Source organism: Siniperca chuatsi, linkage group LG23 (assembly GCF_020085105.1).
Source record: "Siniperca chuatsi isolate FFG_IHB_CAS linkage group LG23, ASM2008510v1, whole genome shotgun sequence".
NCBI lineage: Eukaryota > Metazoa > Chordata > Actinopteri > Centrarchiformes > Sinipercidae > Siniperca > Siniperca chuatsi.
This window is the reverse complement of record NC_058064.1, coordinates 14,193,407-14,213,084: the sequence shown is the minus strand read 5'-3', so window position 1 is coordinate 14,213,084 and position 19,678 is coordinate 14,193,407. Positions and strand designations below refer to the sequence as shown.

The 19,678-nt window shown below is 40.2% G+C and overlaps 2 protein-coding genes across 4 annotated transcripts in view; both read left to right on the top strand.

Annotated features, from left to right (window-relative positions):
- Positions 1-290: 290 nt before the first annotated feature.
- tmem209 (transmembrane protein 209) lies at positions 291-7,499 on the top strand. Of its 2 annotated transcripts, none has more exons than XM_044185638.1 (15): positions 291-431; positions 822-982; positions 1,134-1,192; positions 1,513-1,644; positions 1,778-2,007; positions 2,185-2,389; positions 2,635-2,810; positions 2,957-3,028; positions 3,185-3,281; positions 3,780-3,905; positions 4,083-4,180; positions 5,123-5,237; positions 5,408-5,505; positions 6,384-6,457; positions 6,666-7,499. In XM_044185638.1, exons 2-15 carry the CDS (start codon positions 843-845, stop codon positions 6,718-6,720), a joined length of 1,677 nt encoding a protein of 558 aa, XP_044041573.1. In that variant the 5' UTR covers positions 291-431; positions 822-842; the 3' UTR covers positions 6,721-7,499. The 2 variants fall into 2 exon arrangements, with proteins under 2 accessions (XP_044041573.1, XP_044041574.1); XM_044185639.1 differs by lacking the exon at positions 291-431 and adding an exon at positions 569-725.
- A 741-nt stretch (positions 7,500-8,240) lies between these two features.
- The window catches only part of ahcyl2b (adenosylhomocysteinase like 2b), a 48,159-nt gene continuing 36,721 nt past the window's right edge, over positions 8,241-19,678 (top strand). The window contains exon 1 of one of the 2 annotated variants that reach the window (XM_044185635.1): positions 8,241-8,644. In XM_044185635.1, coding sequence (XP_044041570.1) covers positions 8,309-8,644 — 336 coding nt within the window. In that variant the 5' untranslated portion in view covers positions 8,241-8,308. Of the gene's footprint in view, positions 8,645-10,151; positions 10,292-19,678 lie in introns of those variants that run through there. The other variant, XM_044185637.1, reaches the window with a different exon arrangement.

The following is a 19,678-nucleotide window of genomic DNA, read 5'->3' as shown; positions in this document are numbered from 1 at the left end:
GGAGCCACCTGGCCATGTGAGTATCTCATATCCTCAATATAATCTGTGACTAAAAGCACACTATGATCGTCAAAGAGATTAATAAATATTATTAAGTAATGTGTTCTCACAAGTACTATACTATTTGAGAAAAATTCAGGGATGATTTTAGATTTTATACTTTTTATGCACACATGACCAATAACTTGGTATCGGTATAAGAATCTTCGCAAGAAAATAATGTCTGTAACGTTTCTACTCTGCTGTGGGCAGACTCAATTGTCCTTGTTCCTTTTTATTTATTCATTTATTTTTTAATTAAAATTAGAATTAGCAGGTTTGCTCAATATGCACTAACGTTACCAGCGTTTACTACGAGCGGAAGTACGCATTGTAGCTTCCGGTTAAAATACAAAATATGCAGCGCCGCGGTTGCCATTCACTTTAGCGTGGTATGAATTATCTATATTTCCTACGCGATGTATTTGAATTTTGGTTGTATCGCTTTTGGTATAAAATGCTGTTTTATTGGTTGTACACCATGAAAAGAAATTTACACTGAAACTAGACTTTCCTTGCTAATTCTGCAGTGTGTAAGCTAGCTAACTTTAGCTAACCGTTTAGCTAGCAGGTCGGCTAACAGTTCTGTAACGTTTCTAATAGTACATCATGTACACTTGTCATGCCTCACAGTCTTATTTGACGTCTCGCTAAAGGATAGTGATGTTCTGTAACGCACGCTACGTGTTAGTAGTAACTTATTAAAATATTTTAATCTCTTCTTGAATGTAGCACACTGCATGCATTTTTGTCTCACTGTTTGCCTCTGCTCCTTGTCTCAGCCTGAACGGTCTGATAAAATCATGTTGACCCCTCCAAAGGAGGGGATGCCCAGTATGATAGACAGGGCGCTGAGGATGAGGAGGGAGGAACAGGCTCGTCAGGTGGTCCTGGCTTGGGCCGTGCTCAACGTGTCTGTAGCTGGCATGATTTACACTGAAATGTAAGTTGTTCCAAGTTCAGTTTTGTGCTCTCTTGGAAACATAAGCAATCATTTGTAATGTATCACTGATTTACTGTGCCTCCATCTCCAGTCTCTCCTCTTCCAGTGCACATTGTAATGATATGTGTGTCTGTTTTTACTTTTCTGTTAGGTCAGGGAAATTGCTGAGTCGATACTACAACATCACCTACTGGCCTATCTGGTACATCGGTGAGGTCCCATTTCTCTCTCATTTACTTAAGGATGTCTGCTGTTGTTAAAAAGTCTTAAAATGACAGTACAAATGCACTATTCAGCATTAAATTCAGTGTCTTGGTTATATTTTCAATCAGAAAATAAGGGAAAATTAAGAGTGCATTCTTATTTTCAGATTCATCTTAATTTAAACGGCAGAATTCATCTAAAACCACATGCTAAGGATATTAAAAAAAAAGTCTGAAATTTAAGTTGACACTAACAGACACCCAAGTGTTTATACTTTGTTACAGAAGACCCTGTATGCTAAGTGTGTCCTTCTCTTCTGTCCTCAGAACTGGTGCTAGCCTCTCTTTTTAGCCTCAATGCTCTTTTTGACTTCTGGAAATATTTCAAATACACAATGGCGCCCTCCACCATTGCTGTATCCCCTGGGCAGCATCACCTTCTGGGTCTGAGAAACACAAGTGAGGCTCTGTTTTTTTGCCTGCAGAATTTGTATTTTTCACTCCATTTGTTTAATCATTATTTATGTAAATACACTTAGGTCCTTAGTTTTGAGTATGGGACTCATTAAGTGTGCTGTCTGTCCCCTTGCAGGTATTCAGGCCTCTCCGCCCCAAAAGCCAGAAAAAAAGGAGACCCCAGCTCCAGCCCAGTCATCTCCGCTGCAGGGCCAAAGCGTGCTGAGTTTCAGCCCCTCACGGCCAGCCATCACCAGCCCCAAGTTCTCCCCCACCTGCGTACCCGGGTACAGCCCTCCTCTCAGCAATCCATCCACCCCAAGCAGTGCGGGGGGGCCCTTTTCCCCCTCAGTGGCCTTTGGAAAGGTACATCCATCACATTACTGTTATCTGGGTACTAGAAAAATGTACAGTTAGTGAATCAATGTAAAGGAAGAATTTCCTCAAAAGTGATTCTCTGTTTACTGGAAAATATAAGAAAAATAACCTATGTAACATACATGTTCATGTCCTTGACTTCACATTGTGTTCTACCTTTCTCAGGTGTTGAATTACAGTCCCTCCCCTGGCACCTCTCCTTACCCCAGCAGCATTGGACCAGCAGAAGGCTCCAGCTTGAGAGCTCGATATCGCACGTCCCCCTCAGTATTTAACTCCCCTGGAAGCAAGGAGGACTACATGGAGGATCTGAAAAGCCTGGAGAGGTTTCTCCGCACAGAGGAGGAGAGGAGTCACCGCAGCCAGCTAGGTACAGTATGCCAGTGTTGTAGGAACTCCATTGCTAGTATAAACAGAGCAGCCAACATTAAGTTTATTCACCCAGAGTCTGATTCTGAGACAGGCAGATGTAGACTAAGAGTTTGTTTTTAGAAGCCTTTGCCAATTCTTTAGATGATTTAGTAATTATTATCTCAATCTGAGTTAATGTGGAAAAACATGTAGATGTATATGATCATAGAATGAAACCCTTTAGACATCTGATGCTCCTTATAGGGAGTCCAGAGGCTGTGTCTCCGAGCCACAGCCCAACATTTTGGAACTACAACCGTTCAGTGGGAGATTACGCCCAGAGCCTGAGGAAGTTCCTGTACCAGCCGGCCTGCCGCTCTCAGGCCCCGTCTGCCCACAAGGATGAGACAGATCTGGGCTCCAAACAGGCTGCAGAGGAGGTCTGTAAATTGGCATTGGATGGTTTGTTGTTGTGCCCTAGTAAAAACTAATATTGTTTTTCAAATGTGCCATTTGAGTCTGTCGGTGTCAGAATAGAATGTATGATTCCCATGAAATTATATCATTTTCCCTTCCTGTTACGCAGGTGTGGGCCAGAATCACAACCAGTCGCCCTGTAGTGGACCGCATTGATAGCTGGACAGCTAAGCTTAGAAATGTGAGTGTTCAAACATATTTACAGAACTACATACTTAAGAAACTTTCTTTATGAAAAAGTTTGAATTGAATTTCATGTGTGATTTTTATCACAAATCCACATCAAATTTGAGTAAGAAAATGCATCACAAAACAAATCTATTTGTGTCTTTTGCAGTGGATCAGTGACACCATCTTGGTCCCGCTGGTCAAGGAAATAGACTGTGTCAACAGCCAGCTCAGGAGGATGGGCTGCCCTGAGCTCCAGATAGGAGGTAAACCATCTGCAGAGAACATGAATCATGGGATATGTGCTTTGTCCTCACACTGTTGTTGGGTGCAATGAAAATTCCTTAAAAACAAAATAAATTCATACTATTGCATGAAAATATTACATGTTAAATTTAGAAAAGTAGTTTATTACTCAAGCATAGTGAGAACCATACTTTTTTAGAAATTGTTATGGGTTTTAAATGTTCTGTTGGACAAAACATAATGAGCTATAGTACTTGGATTTTTAAATCAACATGCAAAGCTGATTTTTTTTTTTAGATTTTGTAACTTTCTAAATTTCTCAGAAATTTAATTTAATATGCCAGACAAGTACAGTGCACAGCAAGAAAGCAGTTTGTTTGGGAACATGTATAACACACATTTCCAATTCAATGAAAACACCTATTCTGAAATATGGAAATTACATTAGTTGTCACTGATTTCAATGTATTCTTCTAGTAACTTTGGAGTCTCACTAGTTTTCACTCATCCTCCACCAGAGGCCAGCATAAGCAGCTTGAAACAGGCAGCAGTGATGAAAGCCTCGTCCATCCCCACTATGAACTCTATTGTTCAGTATCTGGACATCACTCCCAACCAGGAATATCTAGTGGACCGCATGAAGGGTGGGTTCAACAATACAGTACATGTGTGATGTATGCCTAATGCAATGGTGTGTGTGCAAATACAGTATATGTATGTGAGTGAGGACAAAAATCTAATTTCATGGTGGTATAGTGGAACTCGTTTTTAATTTCTTATACGTGTGTTTTTCACATGCTTTGTGTATTCTGTCCTGTCAGAGCTGGCCCACAGCGGCTGCATGAGCTCCTTTCGCTGGAATGGAGGTGGTGATCTGAAGAACAGGAAGTGGGACACAGACCTCCCCACTGACTGTGCTGTGAGTCTACACACGCACACTAAGCTAGTGGTACAACCAGTTACCATGTCAAAAACTGAATCCAGGATTGATCCATAATCTTGATAGGGCTGCAACAAATAATTGTTTTTTTAACAATTATCGCTTAATCTTCAGATATTTTCTTGATTCATCTATTTATCATTTGGTCTATAAAATGTCAGTAAATAATGTACGTCACGAGTTTACAGAGTCCAATGTGATGTCCTCAAATGCCTTGTTTTGTCAGAACTTCATTTCAAAACCCAAAGATATTCAGTTTACTATCAAAGGAGACTAAGAAAACCAAAAAATGTTCACATTTGAGAAACTGGATCCAGTGAATTTTTGACATTTTTGCTTAAAATGACAAACAATGCATTGATTATCAAATTTGTTGCTGATTAATTTTCTTGAGCGAGTAAACCATTCCATTCATTTGGCTCTTTGATATGTATTTTCATAGAGGTCTCAGTACCTCTGTATTGAATGCACAGAAATAAGCTAATTTCTCAAAATGTTGTTTCAATTTAGGGTTGATTTAATGTTGTTTCTCTTTTCAGCGGTCAGGAATATGAAATGTAATTCTTTGACTGCTTGTGATGTGGAGGCTAGTATTGCAATGATAAGACTTTTCAGTTGAAGATCAAATTTAAACATTACATTACAGTGTTACAACCTTGTCATCAAAAGGATTCTAATATTTCTTGTCCACAAATGTCTAGAGGCAAGACAGCTCATTATACAAATATCAGTAAGAAAGCAGGCTGCTCAGGTTGGGGCTAGTTAGTATGACAACTTGTTTCACTTTTCAAAAACATGCAAATGTGTATGTGAAATAGTCTTTTGACTGCAGGATCTGTGCTTCAAACATGATACAGTAACAGTCTGGGTGTGGGATCACCAGCCAGACGCCTCTGTTTAATACTTTGTCTGTCCCTCTAGATCCTCATGCATGTGTTTTGTACATACTTGGACTCCAGACTGCCCCCGCACCCAAAGTACCCAGACGGGAAGACTTTCACGTCACAGCACTTCAGCCACACCCCAGACAAACCTGGTAAGGTGCACGCACACACACAGACACACACACACACACACACACACACAGGCCAAATAAGAAGGAAGAATAATAAAAGGCTTGTGATTTCCACTGTATGCTTCTCATTCCTACTTCACTTCTTCATGGTGTTTCAGTTCTTGTGTCCCTTTTTCTATTAACTCTCACAGATGTTACCAAGGAGAATGTCTTCTGCGTCCACCAAAGCAGCACAACTCCCCCCCACTACCAGCTCATCTACCAGGGACATATCTACAGTCTTCCCAAGGTGACAGCAAAAGCAACCAGTGTTCTCACTCTTTTTTTTTTTCTTCCAAAAATTATTTCTCTATTTTTCTGGCTCTTACAAAACAGCTTGTGCTCTTATTTTGCCCTTACTGGCTCAAAATCAAATCCCAAGAGAAGTCTGTCTCATGGTTTTCTTATTTTTAATCCTCTAAGGTCTCCCTAGGGTGGCACTGTAAATCAAACATAAGCTCAAATCATCTTTTATTGACTCCCTTAAGGATTGAACTTGCCAAATGCTTATAAAATGCAGAATAATAAATACAAAGGACAGAAAAATAACGGGAGGGGGGGCATTGTAGCACAAATTTCCAACAATAAGACATTATATTTTTATCTGTATGTCTCTACATTATTGCGCAGTACAGCTTTTTCAACAGAACACTCAAAACATTTGAGAAATAAATCTGGTTTTCAGCGTTCTATAAGCTTGTTGATAATTAGTGTTCTTATAGGGTCTTGTGGTTGAGATCAACAGCTAGAATTGAATGACTTTTGGCCACAGATAAAACTGAATGATAGCTGTTTTTCTGACCTTTACTGAAAGAATTCAAACTTGTTTTTGTCCATTTTATTGTTTGCTTGTAAGCCTGGGTCCCACCTCATTTTTCGATTGGTCCCCTCGAGTAACAGGTGCACTGGATTTGGTCTTGTTATTCACTGAAAGCATAGAGAGCTTTGTATCTAGGGGCCTTCTTTCATACTGGTAATCCCCATATATGTAATGAATATCCCAAAGAAGAGCCAGCAAACTCAGGGCATCAGAACAGACAACTCATTCAGTTCAACAGTTCAGGGTGTCTTCATCTACTTAAACACTTAGATTGCAATAACGTGAACCCATCTCGATTTCTATTATAGGGCAGGAACAACCTGTTCCACACAATCCTCATGTTCCTCTATGTCATTAAGACGAAGGAGTCAGGGATGCTGGGGTGAGTACTTCTACCTCTGCTACTAAAATCCTATAAAAGGCTGGCTAGCTTAAATAGTCTTTGACATGCCATATGCCATTTCAGGGTATAATGAAATACAGAATTATCAACAAAAGGTCATACACCAAAGATGAAAGATTGAAAATGATTGGTTTGACCTTGCTTGTCTTCTGTAGGATAATTAGATTTCTCTTCATATTTTCTTCAGGAGGGTAAATCTTGGCCTCTCTGGTGTGAACATCTTATGGATATTTGAAGACTGATGCGTGCAAGTGGATTTTTTTTCCCCACAATGCTGTGTGGCCACACTTTTTGGAATACCACCTCAACTTAAGGACTGCCCTTGCAGGGGCACATCGAAAAAGTTTTTTTGACATTTTCTGAATTTTGGTGTACAAATTGGCATTACATTCTGTATTGTCATTTTAAGAACACATTTATGTTACACCACAGTGTGCTTATGATACACTGCAGAGCTGTATTTTTTTAACATTGTTTGGTTTTCTGATTTTGTATTTTGAGAATGTACCAGCATGGCAGCCTTGTAAATAATATACCTCACATTTATCTGGTGGATGGTAAAGGGCTCAGACCCATTTAGCATGAATGCAAAAACAGAATGTGTGCTGTTTTATGTTCTGCAGTTGAATGACTGTCTGCGCCAGTAGGCATGTTCCTGACATGCTTGAAGTCACCTACAGAAATTGGACTTGTGAAAACGGAAGCAATACACAAAAAATTGTATTGAAGTGTTCTGTATTTGCAAAGCTAGTTTTAGGCTGCAATGCAACATATAACTATGTAGCCTATAGTGTTAATTCTTTTGATATGTGACGGAAAACAAATTAAAAGCATTTGAATCACCAAAGTCTTTTTCTGAATATAGTGTCTTTTACAAATGAGATCTGAAGACAATTTGTCCTGACTTCTTGTGTCAGTCATTCGTTATATTTCAAACTTTATACGTTTGCTTGTTTTCAATAATGCCATTTTACAAATGTCACGTGAGAGTTGAGAATAAAATTGAGATATTAAAAAGAGACAGCTGAAGCGCGTTCATTTCCCTGCACCTAATGGCACTTGGTATTATTGACTACATCCACTTGGTGGCAATGTAGTTCTTTATGATTTGACTTTGCTCTGGTCCCATTATCTCATATGGCATACTGCATATACACCGCATGAGCACTGTAATGTGATGCAGTATCTTGTGCAGCAGCGTCCGGTGAATGACTTGAGGCTGACTGACAATTTGAAGTATTATTAAAATAATTTTGTGTCGACATTGGTTAAGGACAAACTGTTCTGCTGGTAAATTCGTTATGTAGCAGCATGCTCTTCATAATGTAATATTACAAGTGGTCCTGGTGATATTACTTTTGAAAATTAAGCACATAATTAAGAAAATGACTGCCTAATTTGAGAAAACCATGCATACATTTTAGACGTGATTGCCATTTGGACAAACAGCATTATCTAGCATAAATCGCGTTTGTTTTGTAGTTTAGTGTTGTCCTCTTTTATTACAAACGTCATCTCCCATAATGCATTGTGCAGTGTCGCTTTTCCTACTGGGAAATGTCGTCGTTTTGGCGATTAGGACAGCTTTCCAGCTAAATGAAATGCATATGTCAATGGTTTTATTGTCTTTCCCCATGTTGACTAACGTTTTGTAAAATGTTAGTCGTGTGCCCATCATTGGTATTGAAGGTGGCCTGTGAACGAATTTTTTTTTTTAGATACTTAGAGGAACTACAAGAACCACAATGCATTTGGTCATCGTAGCTCCTCCGCTCACATCCGCTCGACTCGCTATTTGTGTTGGAAAAAGGACTTTGTGAAACTGCAGCGATGTCAGTCCAGGTTGTGGCAGCGAAAATGGCAGAGGTCGAACTCAAAGACGTCCCCATCGGCAAAGACTTGCCGGCTGGTTCCCCGATGACACCGACCTCGGAGGGCAAGATCCTCGCCAGAAACGACCCGCACGAGGCCGGTTCCTCTGCCGCTGCTTCCCCTACAGCGGAGCCCTCCGCGAAAGCCGGGGAAGGCAGCCTGGGTTTGCTCACCCCGAACCCCACGAAGATGCCGCAAGCGTCGGCTATGAAGCGGTCGGACCCGCAGCAGAACGGCGGAGAGGCTTTTGTCAACCGTGACGGTACAGTTGCCGAAGCACCGCGGATGAAAAAGGCGAGTGAGACAACATTTTTCTCCATAGCTGCTATATCCTCGATGTTATTGGACCACCACTAAGCACCTCGCCGCAATGAAAGCTCTCTGGGAAAGCTTGCATTGTGTGACGATGCTAACAGGCTAGCGGGTCCCAAAGCTGATTCAGCTGTGTCAGTTAACGCGTTTAATAATGGTCTACGGTGCTAATAACACTGTGGAGGGTGTAATAAGGGCTAAACACTTTTTAAAAATAGGTGTACCCATTTCATTTAGGCTGACATAGCTGAATCTTTAGGGCATGAAGTGTCCTAAAGACTCAGTAGTTGGATAAAAGTATCCAACTGTCCTCACAAGTTTAGTTGAGATTGGGTGTTTGAGAAGGAAAATGCTTTGCTAGTCCCCTTTTAAAAAAACATAGCTCACGCTTATTTTTGTTAGTTTGTGGATGTTTGGCTTACCATTATCATGCGCAACAAAATACAGAATATGATGCTGTTAAGACAAGCACGGTCTGTCCCTTAAATGAAAGCTAAAGTTGCAGTCTTTGCACATTTCCTTTAATAGTTGCCATTTTTGCATGGTCAACAAAAAGAAAAATAGACAATTTAACTAGTAACTTCCAGTTTTAGGACACGTGGTACCCTATTGCAGCAGGGTACTAGCAAGTTATAAACGTGTGGTTGTTTGTATGGTTGTTTTCAGTAAGAGCATTGCTAATCTTATTTGGCAAACTTTTTTTTTAAGCAGCTAGATGATTTAGATACTGTAAAGTAGAAAACACATTATTTGTGCTGGTGTATGTCCCAAGGTGACAGACTGCTTTAACTTTTTGCATCTGCTAGGAATTTTAAATGATCTTTGCTCCTTGCTTGACCTTAGGTTAGTATATTAAAGATATTCACAGTTCACTGCGTAAAATACATGCCATGGTAAGTTTAGTTTGACTGATGCAGTACCACCCAAAGTGTGTGATCTAATGCAAACATAACAGTCAGTAATCTGTGACCCCAGGGCACTCCTGTCATCTAGTTTTCTCAAGCCTGATTTAGCCTTTAGAACACCTATATTTATACTATACCTAGCCCTTGTGGCCTAATTCAGAGGTCAGACTGACTTAGCTTGTCTTTGTCTTGTACAAGGATCCAAAAACTGCTTGGCTGCAGTTGTGCCCTAAATGCATGTTATCTCACAAAGTCTTGATTAGGACAGAAGTGGATATGAAGGGCAATGTTCAAGGAAAGTTGATAAGGAATCCTTTGAGGAGGCTTCCAGCTCAATTCCTCAGTTATTATTAACAGTTAACAGTGATTTATAGTGGTCACTCTAGTGCACTTTATCAGTGGTGGTCAGATTCAGGAATTGATTTAAGATATGTGTATGGCAAGACTCTGATTTATTGACTTCCTGCAGGCATGTGGTCTTAACAAGCCCAGTGCTAAAAAAAATTGGTTTTGAAATGGGCGTAACTGAGTGTGCTGGTCAGTTTGTTCTCCCCCGTGACATTAGACTGTCACAGCAAGTGGACATAAAGACGTAAACGATCAGTCAGGAGCACTGGGCCCACACGCTGAACCACATTTGGGGGGCAACCCAATACCAGACGTCCCGGGCAGCAACAGCTACATCTGGATTATTGAGGAGACCAAGTTCGCATACAGGACCATGGTACAGAGAGTTAATTTCCAAAATGCTATATGTTAATTTTATTTAGTGAAAATATCATGATTGGGTGTTTTATCATTTAGTATCTCTTGAAATAAAGAAAGTAGTTTCTGGGTAGTCTGGCATTGACAACTAGAGCTCGACCGATACTGAATTTTTGGGGCTGATACCGATATTAGGGAGTAAAAACAAAATCCGTTATCCATATATCGGCCGATATTCTTTATATATGTATTGGCAAGAATCTGGCAATACGATATGTATCACGATACAGGGGTTACGATTCAATATATTGTGATACTGTAAGCAAGGCGATTATAATATTGCAATTTTAAATCCAATTTTTGGAGCAATCAGAACAGTGGGATCTGCATTTGTATTTATCTCAGTCCTGTAACATCCAACATCATAGAACTACTTTTTGTGCAAAGGAAAAGATATGTGCTTATTTCTTCCTGTCTTAGTTTACGTTGTTACTTTAGAGTAGAAGAGTCAGATGGCTGAAAATATATTACAACACTGCCACAAATCTTTGCATGGAAACTATTAATTGAAAACCGACAGTGTTTTTGAGAATCGACTGAGTATCACAATACTCAAGTGTATGGATATTTTCTTACACCCCTAATATAGTCACTCTATTTCTAATCAGAACAGTGATCTTCTTATGATGCTTGCATTCTTTTATCACTGCATTTAAATGAATAATAAGTGATGTGTGGGATATTCTCCATGTCAACAAAAGCTTGCAGTCCATTTTAATTGAAAGAGATGTTAATGTAAAGAGAAACTGTACTACAGGTATCATCATCATCTCTGAATTTTTAGTCCAAGTTATTTTTTTAAATTCATATAATGCAGAGACCAGTAATCCTGAGTAATGGATAATAGACACAGTGTCCATTATTCATTACTAAAGCTTACTGCTTACTACATTGGGGCAGAAATCCGTCCATTATATTCATTTAAATACTCTGTTGTCACTGCATTTGTTTGATCAACCAGTTTAGTGTATATTCACTGGGACAGAAGGTTGCCTCCAAACCTATTTAAAGATCACTCAGTCTTCAACCCCTTTTTGAATGGATGTTGAGCTCAAAGGAAAAATGGACTGCCCGGTTTATGTGTGGCTGTTGGACTGTTATAGATACGACCACAGCCTGCCCTTGCGCATCTGCTGAATTCTGCTTGCCCAGTGCAGTAAAGGGTAAGTGAAGCAGTGGGGCTGATAATGCAAGTATGCAGGCAGGCAGCAGTGTTGACTGACTGGATGACTGGCTAGCTTGAGGGGATTAAAAGGCCAGCTCTCTGTTGTAGGTGGGCCCAGATGTAAGCTTTTTGAGCCAGTGATGAGTTTCATTTTAACCCACATGGCATGGCACGAATATCTCTGGCTTCTGGGAAGTCCAGGGTGATACCTCCAGCTGGGAAGAGAAGGAAACTGGCAAAGAGCTTTGCTGGCAGCAGGATTAGTTGCTAGCATGGCCACTGTTGGTGGCTATTGGATAAGCCTTGTTTTAGTGTAATATTGGGTCAGTAGGGTCAGATTTTCTGATTGCCATGACAGTCACCTGCCTGATTGGTTGTACTGAGGCCTTATTTGAAGAAGATGGTTTACCTGGTGGGTACACTGACCAAACACACAACTTTTCACCTTGTAAGCCATCATGGTGCTGACTTAAACAATTCTCCCCTGATGTTTGACATTTGGCAATGACTGAACTACCTAACAGGTTTTAGGAAAGCATGCACACCATGATATTTTTGAATGACTCCAGAGAACAGTGTGTTAGTGAGGTCATCGTTCTCTGATGTAATGTTATGTCACCCACTAAGCTGGTGTTCCTGGTAGTGCTCACTGGTAAACAGGCTTACAGTGACCTGTGGCTGCTCTACTTGGGAAGAGAACTACGTGGAAGATGTTTTCCATTCAAAAGGACATTTGGGGTTTAATGCAATGCTCCGCTTACTCCAGTCTAATTCTGTACTTTAATCAGTTGCACTTCTCTGCTTTATTGGACCATTGAAAGCCTTTTTGGGAACCTATTATGTATTGCATTTTGTATTGCCCAAATGAAATATGTATTGATGACATTTTGTTTATAACTTTCTTTGTCTGAGCTAGCCAAGTCAAGTCAAGGCAAGCAGATATGACTTGTTGAACCTATTGAAGCTGAAGGTAAATGGCTAATAAGAAATTGATTAACCTAACAGGAGGCCTCGTTGTGTAGTTAGTTCTGTAGCCAGTTTGCTCATTAGTTTAATTCACATTCTCACGACTATACAGAGTTATTTAGAAAAGGATAAGGAGTCACTGCTCTGTGGATTGTCAGCATTGTCATGTTCATGCGAGGTCACTGAGCATCTTCATCTGCCCTTGTCCTGGGCTACAAAGGAGAACATGCAACTTTCTTTCCCCCTATGGCCTCTCATTTGTGAGTCACCTCTGAGACTGAGCTGGTCTGTATGTGTCTGTGAGTGCGTGTGCAGTGGTAATCACATGCACTTCCCCAGGGGATCCTGTCCTCTTGGAGTCAATGTTGTCATAACCTAATTCTACTTATTAATTATCTTTAACAAATGAATTTTGGTATGCCCGTAAATCACCTGAATGAAATCAGTCCCCTCTTGTACAAGAACACGTGTAGCTTTGGCCTTATAGTAATCAACAGTATGATTGGCTATATTTGTTTACATCAGAGCAGAGAGCAACAGAAAGGTACAAGCTTTTTAACATTGCAGCTAGGAAGATGTAATTAGACCATCTTTGTGAGAGGTTGACATATGTCACAATTTTAGAAAAGTTTCCCCTGTTCACACTACAACACAAGTGTCTTTTTTTTTATTTTTATGTATACATCTTAGAGACAAGTGTTTAGTGGTGCAAACGCCATCTTATTGTGGATGGAAGGCCAATAGATATACACAAAAAAAACCACACATGTGGAGTTACAATGATTATACTAGCATTTGCCAGCTGCGCTGTCTGTGGCAACAACATAAAAACGCCCCAAATGGGATATTCATTTGGAGTATACTGCCAGCTGCCACTTTACCACATTAGACAGAATCTTTTAAGGCATACAAACACACATGCACACATCCCTTTACTGTGTGTTGACAGGGGGAATGTGGAACCATGATGTGAAGCTGGAGAAATGCCCTGAGAAAGAGAGGGAGAGAAAGGGAGCATTGGATCCAAATCCAGTCGTCCCTCAGTCTTCCACCCCTTTTTGAATGGATGTTGAGCTCAAAGGAAAAACGGACTGCCTGGTTTATGTGTGGCTGTTGGACTGTCCTAATTCAATCCCAAACTCTAACCCCTAACTTGTGGATGTCAGTGTTTTGGTGAAAGCATTGCAGTTGGACAAACTGACAGTAGGTTTCTCACTATCATGTCATCTTTCCAAACAATACATTTGTGATGGACGAATCAAAAGGGTGGGGGTTAAAACATGGTATTTAATGACCTACTGTACACACTGGGAAGGGAATTGATGTAAAAATTGTTCACCATATTTGATGCTGAAGAAAACACTTAGTCTCAAAAGTAGGGTGAACATAACATTGACCTGACCCACTTAAATCCTCCTCCTCAAATATAATACTGTTTAGAATTTTAATATACCCTTACCTTTAATTTATGAATATACCCTTACCTTTAATTTATGTAAAACACTATTTTTAATTTTTTGTAGACTAGCATAGTCGTTCACAGCAGACCCAACATAAATTACAGAATTTCTATCATATTGATGTCATTGCCAGCTTGGAGAAGGCCTTGTTCAACATTAATATTGTTTTGAAAACCGAGTGACAGGAGTTTGCCTTAAAGCCCCTTGCAATCTCTGTGCAGCCCTGTATTAGATTTAACACTGCTGTGCTGCTTGTTGTGCTGACAAGAGCTTTCATCAGTTATTGAGTCATCATGGAGGACAGCAAGTAAGTTTGATCATTGTCAGAGGTCACTGGCAGGGTCACCTGGGAAGACGATGGATGGACCATGTACCAGGGGGTGTGAAGCATACAGCAGAGATGGGGAAGAGAGAGGATGCAGGTTTGCCTTAATAAGCAGGTGGTGAAGTCCCTGGCCTGATCGGGGGGGCTATCTGAGAAAGAGAAAACCCAATCATAAGGCTTGGAGGAGAGCCCCAGCCAGGCCTGCATATGATACACTTGCTAATGATATTTTGCATGCTTGATTAGGGGTGTGTTGAGAAATTGGGGTGGGGTGTGGATGGAGTTTTTACATGTTTGTTTGAGTACATATCTTGGATGTTAATGATTAATGGAGAAATTGCTCAAAATATGCATTCCTATTACATAGGCCTACATTAAATGCTGTAGATACCGGATTATAGGCCATACTTATAGGTTTAAGTATTTATGCATGGGTAAACTTACCAGGCAGCAGAACAAGAAATGTGTCTCAAAATAAATTATCAGAAGTCAGTGGTGCTGTTGTGTAATTTGGCATGTCTTAGCTGCCTCTGCCACTCATAGAGGGTGTATATTTGGCCAGCTTTGCCCTCGGTGCACTTAGCCGAGGTTTATTGCTGTTTTGAATGACCTATGAGTGAAACCCTGATTTATCTGAGCTTTCTTTGGTGCTCTCACTCTCCTCTTCCTCAAATTACAATGTCACAAGACTTTTATTTTTGCTTCGTCTCATCTCTGTTTCTGCGTGTCCTGTTTGCCTCATGTCTTAATACTTGGTAACCGTCAGAAAGTGGATTGACAGACTACTTAAAATAAACCAGAACTCAGTATGTACTCCTCTGTCTGAGTTGCAAACTACACCCACCCCAGGACACCACTTCCTCTGCTGTTTTTTTTTTTTTTATTGTTTTGTTTTTGAGCCCCGATAGTCTAGCTTTCTCACAGTCCCATTGTGTTCATTAAATCTCAGCACCACTCAGCAAAAGCATGTGTGAGATCACACCTCCCTAACCACGTTCACCCTTGCCACAAAGGCCAACTCAGGAAACAGACTGTCGGTACTTTACACCAGTTTGAGTTTCTCTCACCCTCAGGTTGCCAGATAGTGATCACTTCATCACTGTCCACACGAGATGTTCTAGCAACTACTCCGCTGAAGCGCTGCATGATTGGATGGGGGAAAATCACAATTTTCTCGCACAAGATTTGAGATCATAATTTTCTCTTGATCTCACAATTCTTAGGAAAAATATTTTTTAAAATAACAAATATTTATTGCAATCACATTTGTCAGTATAACTGTATAGTAATAAAAACATGTAAATACATATGGTTAATAAGCTAGCTAAATGCTATAGATTTTAAATGGGGATTTGTAAAACAAAACTGTAGAAAAAAACCTACAGCCAGATGTAGCCTGTGCCTTGTGTGATAAAAGTGGCTGCTTTTATTGTGTAATTTGGTGAAGTATGCTGGAAGTACTACCAGCTATATCTGTGTGTTGTCAGTGCTGATGTACATGCATGAACACACACACTTGTATGTGTGTGTTGGAGTACCACTGAGTGTTGAGCTGTACCCTTGCTGAGATGTCAAGTCAATATTAAGCAAAAATATTATATTAGCTTTAATTAATTCTGTTGAAATAAACCCATGTTCAAATGTTAATGCAATTTCCTAAATGTCAGAGAAATGTCTTTTTGGGCCAGTAGCTCTTGTAATGATCATAGCAGACCTTTTGTGACATTTCAAAACAATAATTAATTAGGGTTACCTTGACATTAGGGTAGTGTAGCTGTCATCTGTGGTATTGAAAAAATAAAAAACCCCACCTGTACTTGACCTGCTAGCTCTTGTGTATGAATTTCTGTGTTTGTGCTTCCCTGTTCCTGAGTGTAACCACCCACACATATCTGCATCTGTAACTCCCCGGTTGAAATTCATTTCCTGCCCTGTCATCACAGCTTGCTATCACTGAGCGTGCAGAGCTCATTGAGTTACACATCTTTCCATCAAAAGGCTTTTTACAAGGCTCAGGTTCTTGGAACAGTGATGTGAACAGAATGAAGGGAAAAGCAGCCTCACTCACTTTTCCTGGAACCTGTGTGACCACAAGAAGCATGGTGTGAAATTTTAAACCCCTTGGTTTAGTTACTGTTGAACAAGTAAGTGAGCACCAAGCCAGTGGATGTGTGTGTGTGTGTGCGCGCCCACTAGCCCACAGTATTGAGTTTACATGAGGATCAGTAGACAGTAGTGGACATTAACACTGAACTGGCTATGCAGCATGATGAGGAATGCAGCTCCATACTCAAGCACTGCATGCGAACAAAGGGCCAACATTGTGCTCAAAAAGTGCTGCCTCACTAAATGTCCCTCACAAAGCCTGAAATGAACCCCCACACACCCATCTGTCTGCCCTGCTTCCTATTAGTCAGGACAAACCACCAACCCCAGGCAGACAGAGGTGATAGCTGTTGAGGCCTGAAACACCTTGGGGCTGGGAAATAGATATATACACCCTGCCTTATATGTATATTCTAAATGAGATAAATAAAAGTCCATGATATGAAATTGACAAACTTTGGTATACCATCAGTAGAGTACATTGCTTTACAATGCACATCGTGAAACAATGATATTGCAAACCAGTAATATACCAGTCCTGTAGGAACAGACAGATCTCACAAAAAACATACTCAGTAGGGTTCATGGTGGAGTTTGCTAAATGCACCATATGTTATTGTTTTGCTATCAAGGTCAGATAAATGGACTTGATGAATGAAAGTCCAATATTTGCTCTCTTTTTAGCTCTGTTTTGGTTTCCACCAACTTATGAGGGCAATATCTTGCTCTTTTTAGCAGCTAGATGCTCTACTATTTTCACTTGCTAGTTGCTAACTTTGTCTGCTGTTTGGTGTTGAGCAGATAGTGTACAGTGGCTTTACCAGTGCTTTTTTGCTGCCTGCCCCAGCTGGAAACGATGCTGATGATAGCGTTTACAGTGAAACAAAACAGTAAAGTTGTAGGCAGTCAAACCAAAACAATAACCTGAAAGAGGCTTAAACGTTCCGTAGATATGAGCGAAACCGCAGAGTTGAGTGATATTTATCTGTGGGCTCATCACTACGAGCGACACCTTTCTCATTACACATCAGTCATTTGCTCTGTTGTTAATATAAAAATATTGATAAGAGCAGCTTTAAGCAATGCATTTCCTCACTTTGTACATTATTTTTTTGCCAGCATCCTGTGATCTAGAACTTTTATCAAGAAGGGAAAAAAATTAATCCAAATCCAGCCTAATAACTAATGAAGAATTGCTTCACACTCTTAATTAAACATAGATCATTGACCCCATAATGGGTTTATTCAGAAATAGACCAGCACCACCCCTGTCTGTGTGTCTTTTGATGTAATTATACCTTCCCCACGGGAGAGAGGGCTATTTTTGGCAATTCATGAGGAAAGAATAAACAAACATGCAATTCCAGAAATGGACCACTTAATTTTTTGAGACTTCTGTTGCTGTTAAATCTTAAGGTCTTTGGTTTTGCTATCGAGCTTATGGAAGGATTCATGATTTAATTTAGCTTAATGACTGACATTAACAATCCATTTGTTTTTTTTCAATCCAGTGAAAGGAGTGAACTCCTCAGAGCTGGAGTGGTAAAAACAAAAGTGATGAAAAGCATTTACTGATGGAGATGGATGATTGCATGAGTAAATAGAGGAGCAGATGGATATGGATGCATACAATAGATACAGCTTGCTGTTTAATTTGCGTAAAAGCCATGGAATTGTTGATCCATAATTGGATCAACGATACTGTATGCCATAATTTGTTTTCTCTCAGATTTGAGAGCCATATAGAGTCGGAAACAATAGATTTTTAAATGATCTGATCAATGGTAACGCTGATCTGGAGGTCATTTGACCACAGTTAATGGATGTGATCATCAGGCCTTTTGGTTCCAAACTGTGCCCTAGTTTGGTCTACATGGGCAACAAAACTGTGTGTGTGTGACATACACTACAGTTAGATTAGTTGAGAATAATATAATAATAGGAATTTTAATTAGCATTTTCGGGGAAACCATATACCTGTAGCTGACCTAGTTTCAAAAAATCTCTATATATTCAAATAACCTACAATTTATCAATGATATTTCATGGGGACTCAATGAATTGAACGTTTGAGTTATTTAAAATTGTTTTGCTTATGAGAAAACCAGAAGCCTCATGAAAGCTTTGTCCTTGAATGACTTGTGAAGCCTGCAGTCTTGGCACTCCATTCAGTGGCAGATAAGAAGGGAAAGGCATGTGAACGAGAAGAAAAAACGCTAAAGAGAGCCCTGAGTGTGTTGGCTGTTCTCCTCTCTGTGAAGAAGCAGGTAGGGTTTAATCTGTCACTAAGCCCCATCATTCATTGCCTGTTTTCCTCTAGTATCAGTGTCCCTGGCTTTTACAGTGACCATCAGACCATATCAGAAGGATGAGGATTGTTCTAGTGGGCCGTGCTCAGTGTAGATGGCCCTGCATACTTTCCATAGTTTTAAAGCAGCACTGGGAAATATCTCGACAACTACTTGATGAATTGCCATTAAAATTTGGTACAGATGTTCCTCTCAGGATGAATTGCAACAACTCTGGTGATCCCTTAGCTTGGCATATGGTGCTGTTGTCAGGTCAAAATTTGTATATATCTGATACTTTGGTTTATGACCAAATACCTACAAAACTAAAGACATTCCCATCCGCCTCAGTCGTACTTCGTGTTTAATTAGCTAAAGTTAGCATGCTAACACTGAAATAAGATGGCGAACATTTTAAACATTATACCTGCTAAACATCAGCATGTTAGCATAATCACTGTGAGCATGTTAGCATGGTGTGCTGCTGTGCAGTCTCAGAAGACTCTTAGTCTTGTTTGTTGCTTGTATTTATGTAGCACAATGTCATTTATTGGGACACAGTTTAAATATGGCTTGTCTGAATGCAACTGGTGCTGAATGTATTTGATTTATGGTTCAAATTAATTTGAGAAATAAATAATGTAATTGTAAAACAACAAATTGTGCAGCTCTACTCTTCCCCATAACAGGAAATTGTTAGACCACCAGTTTGTCAGGCAGCAGATAATATATCTGTGTGTTCTTTCACATTGTATATGCTGACGCTGTATATAGGGTTCAGAGTGAAAGAGCAGTGGATGACTTCCTCTGGTACTGCTGGTGACGTGGCTGCACTGTAGTGTAGTGAAGCCGTGTGTGTGTGTGGTGGGGGTGGGGTGGGGTGGGGTGGGGTGCGCACGCACGTGTGGCCACCGGTAACTGCCAAGTGTATGCACGGTAACGGGGGGTGTGTGAGCACATTTGACTCGTGACTGCGAGTATGTGTATGTGTGCCATTATTTACAGTTTGAGCACTTGTCTATGTATATAAATCAGC

Excerpts from the sequence above, each read along its gene's own strand:
- tmem209 (XM_044185638.1), top strand. The coding sequence starts at position 843 with ATGTTGACCCCTCCAAAGGAGGGGATGCCCAGTATGATAGACAGGGCG. Across the intron at positions 1,193-1,512 it reads CTGGCCTATCTGGTACATCG|AACTGGTGCTAGCCTCTCTT; the intron begins GTGAGGTCCCAT and ends TTCTGTCCTCAG. Across the intron at positions 6,458-6,665 it reads AAGGAGTCAGGGATGCTGGG|GAGGGTAAATCTTGGCCTCT; the intron begins GTGAGTACTTCT and ends TATTTTCTTCAG.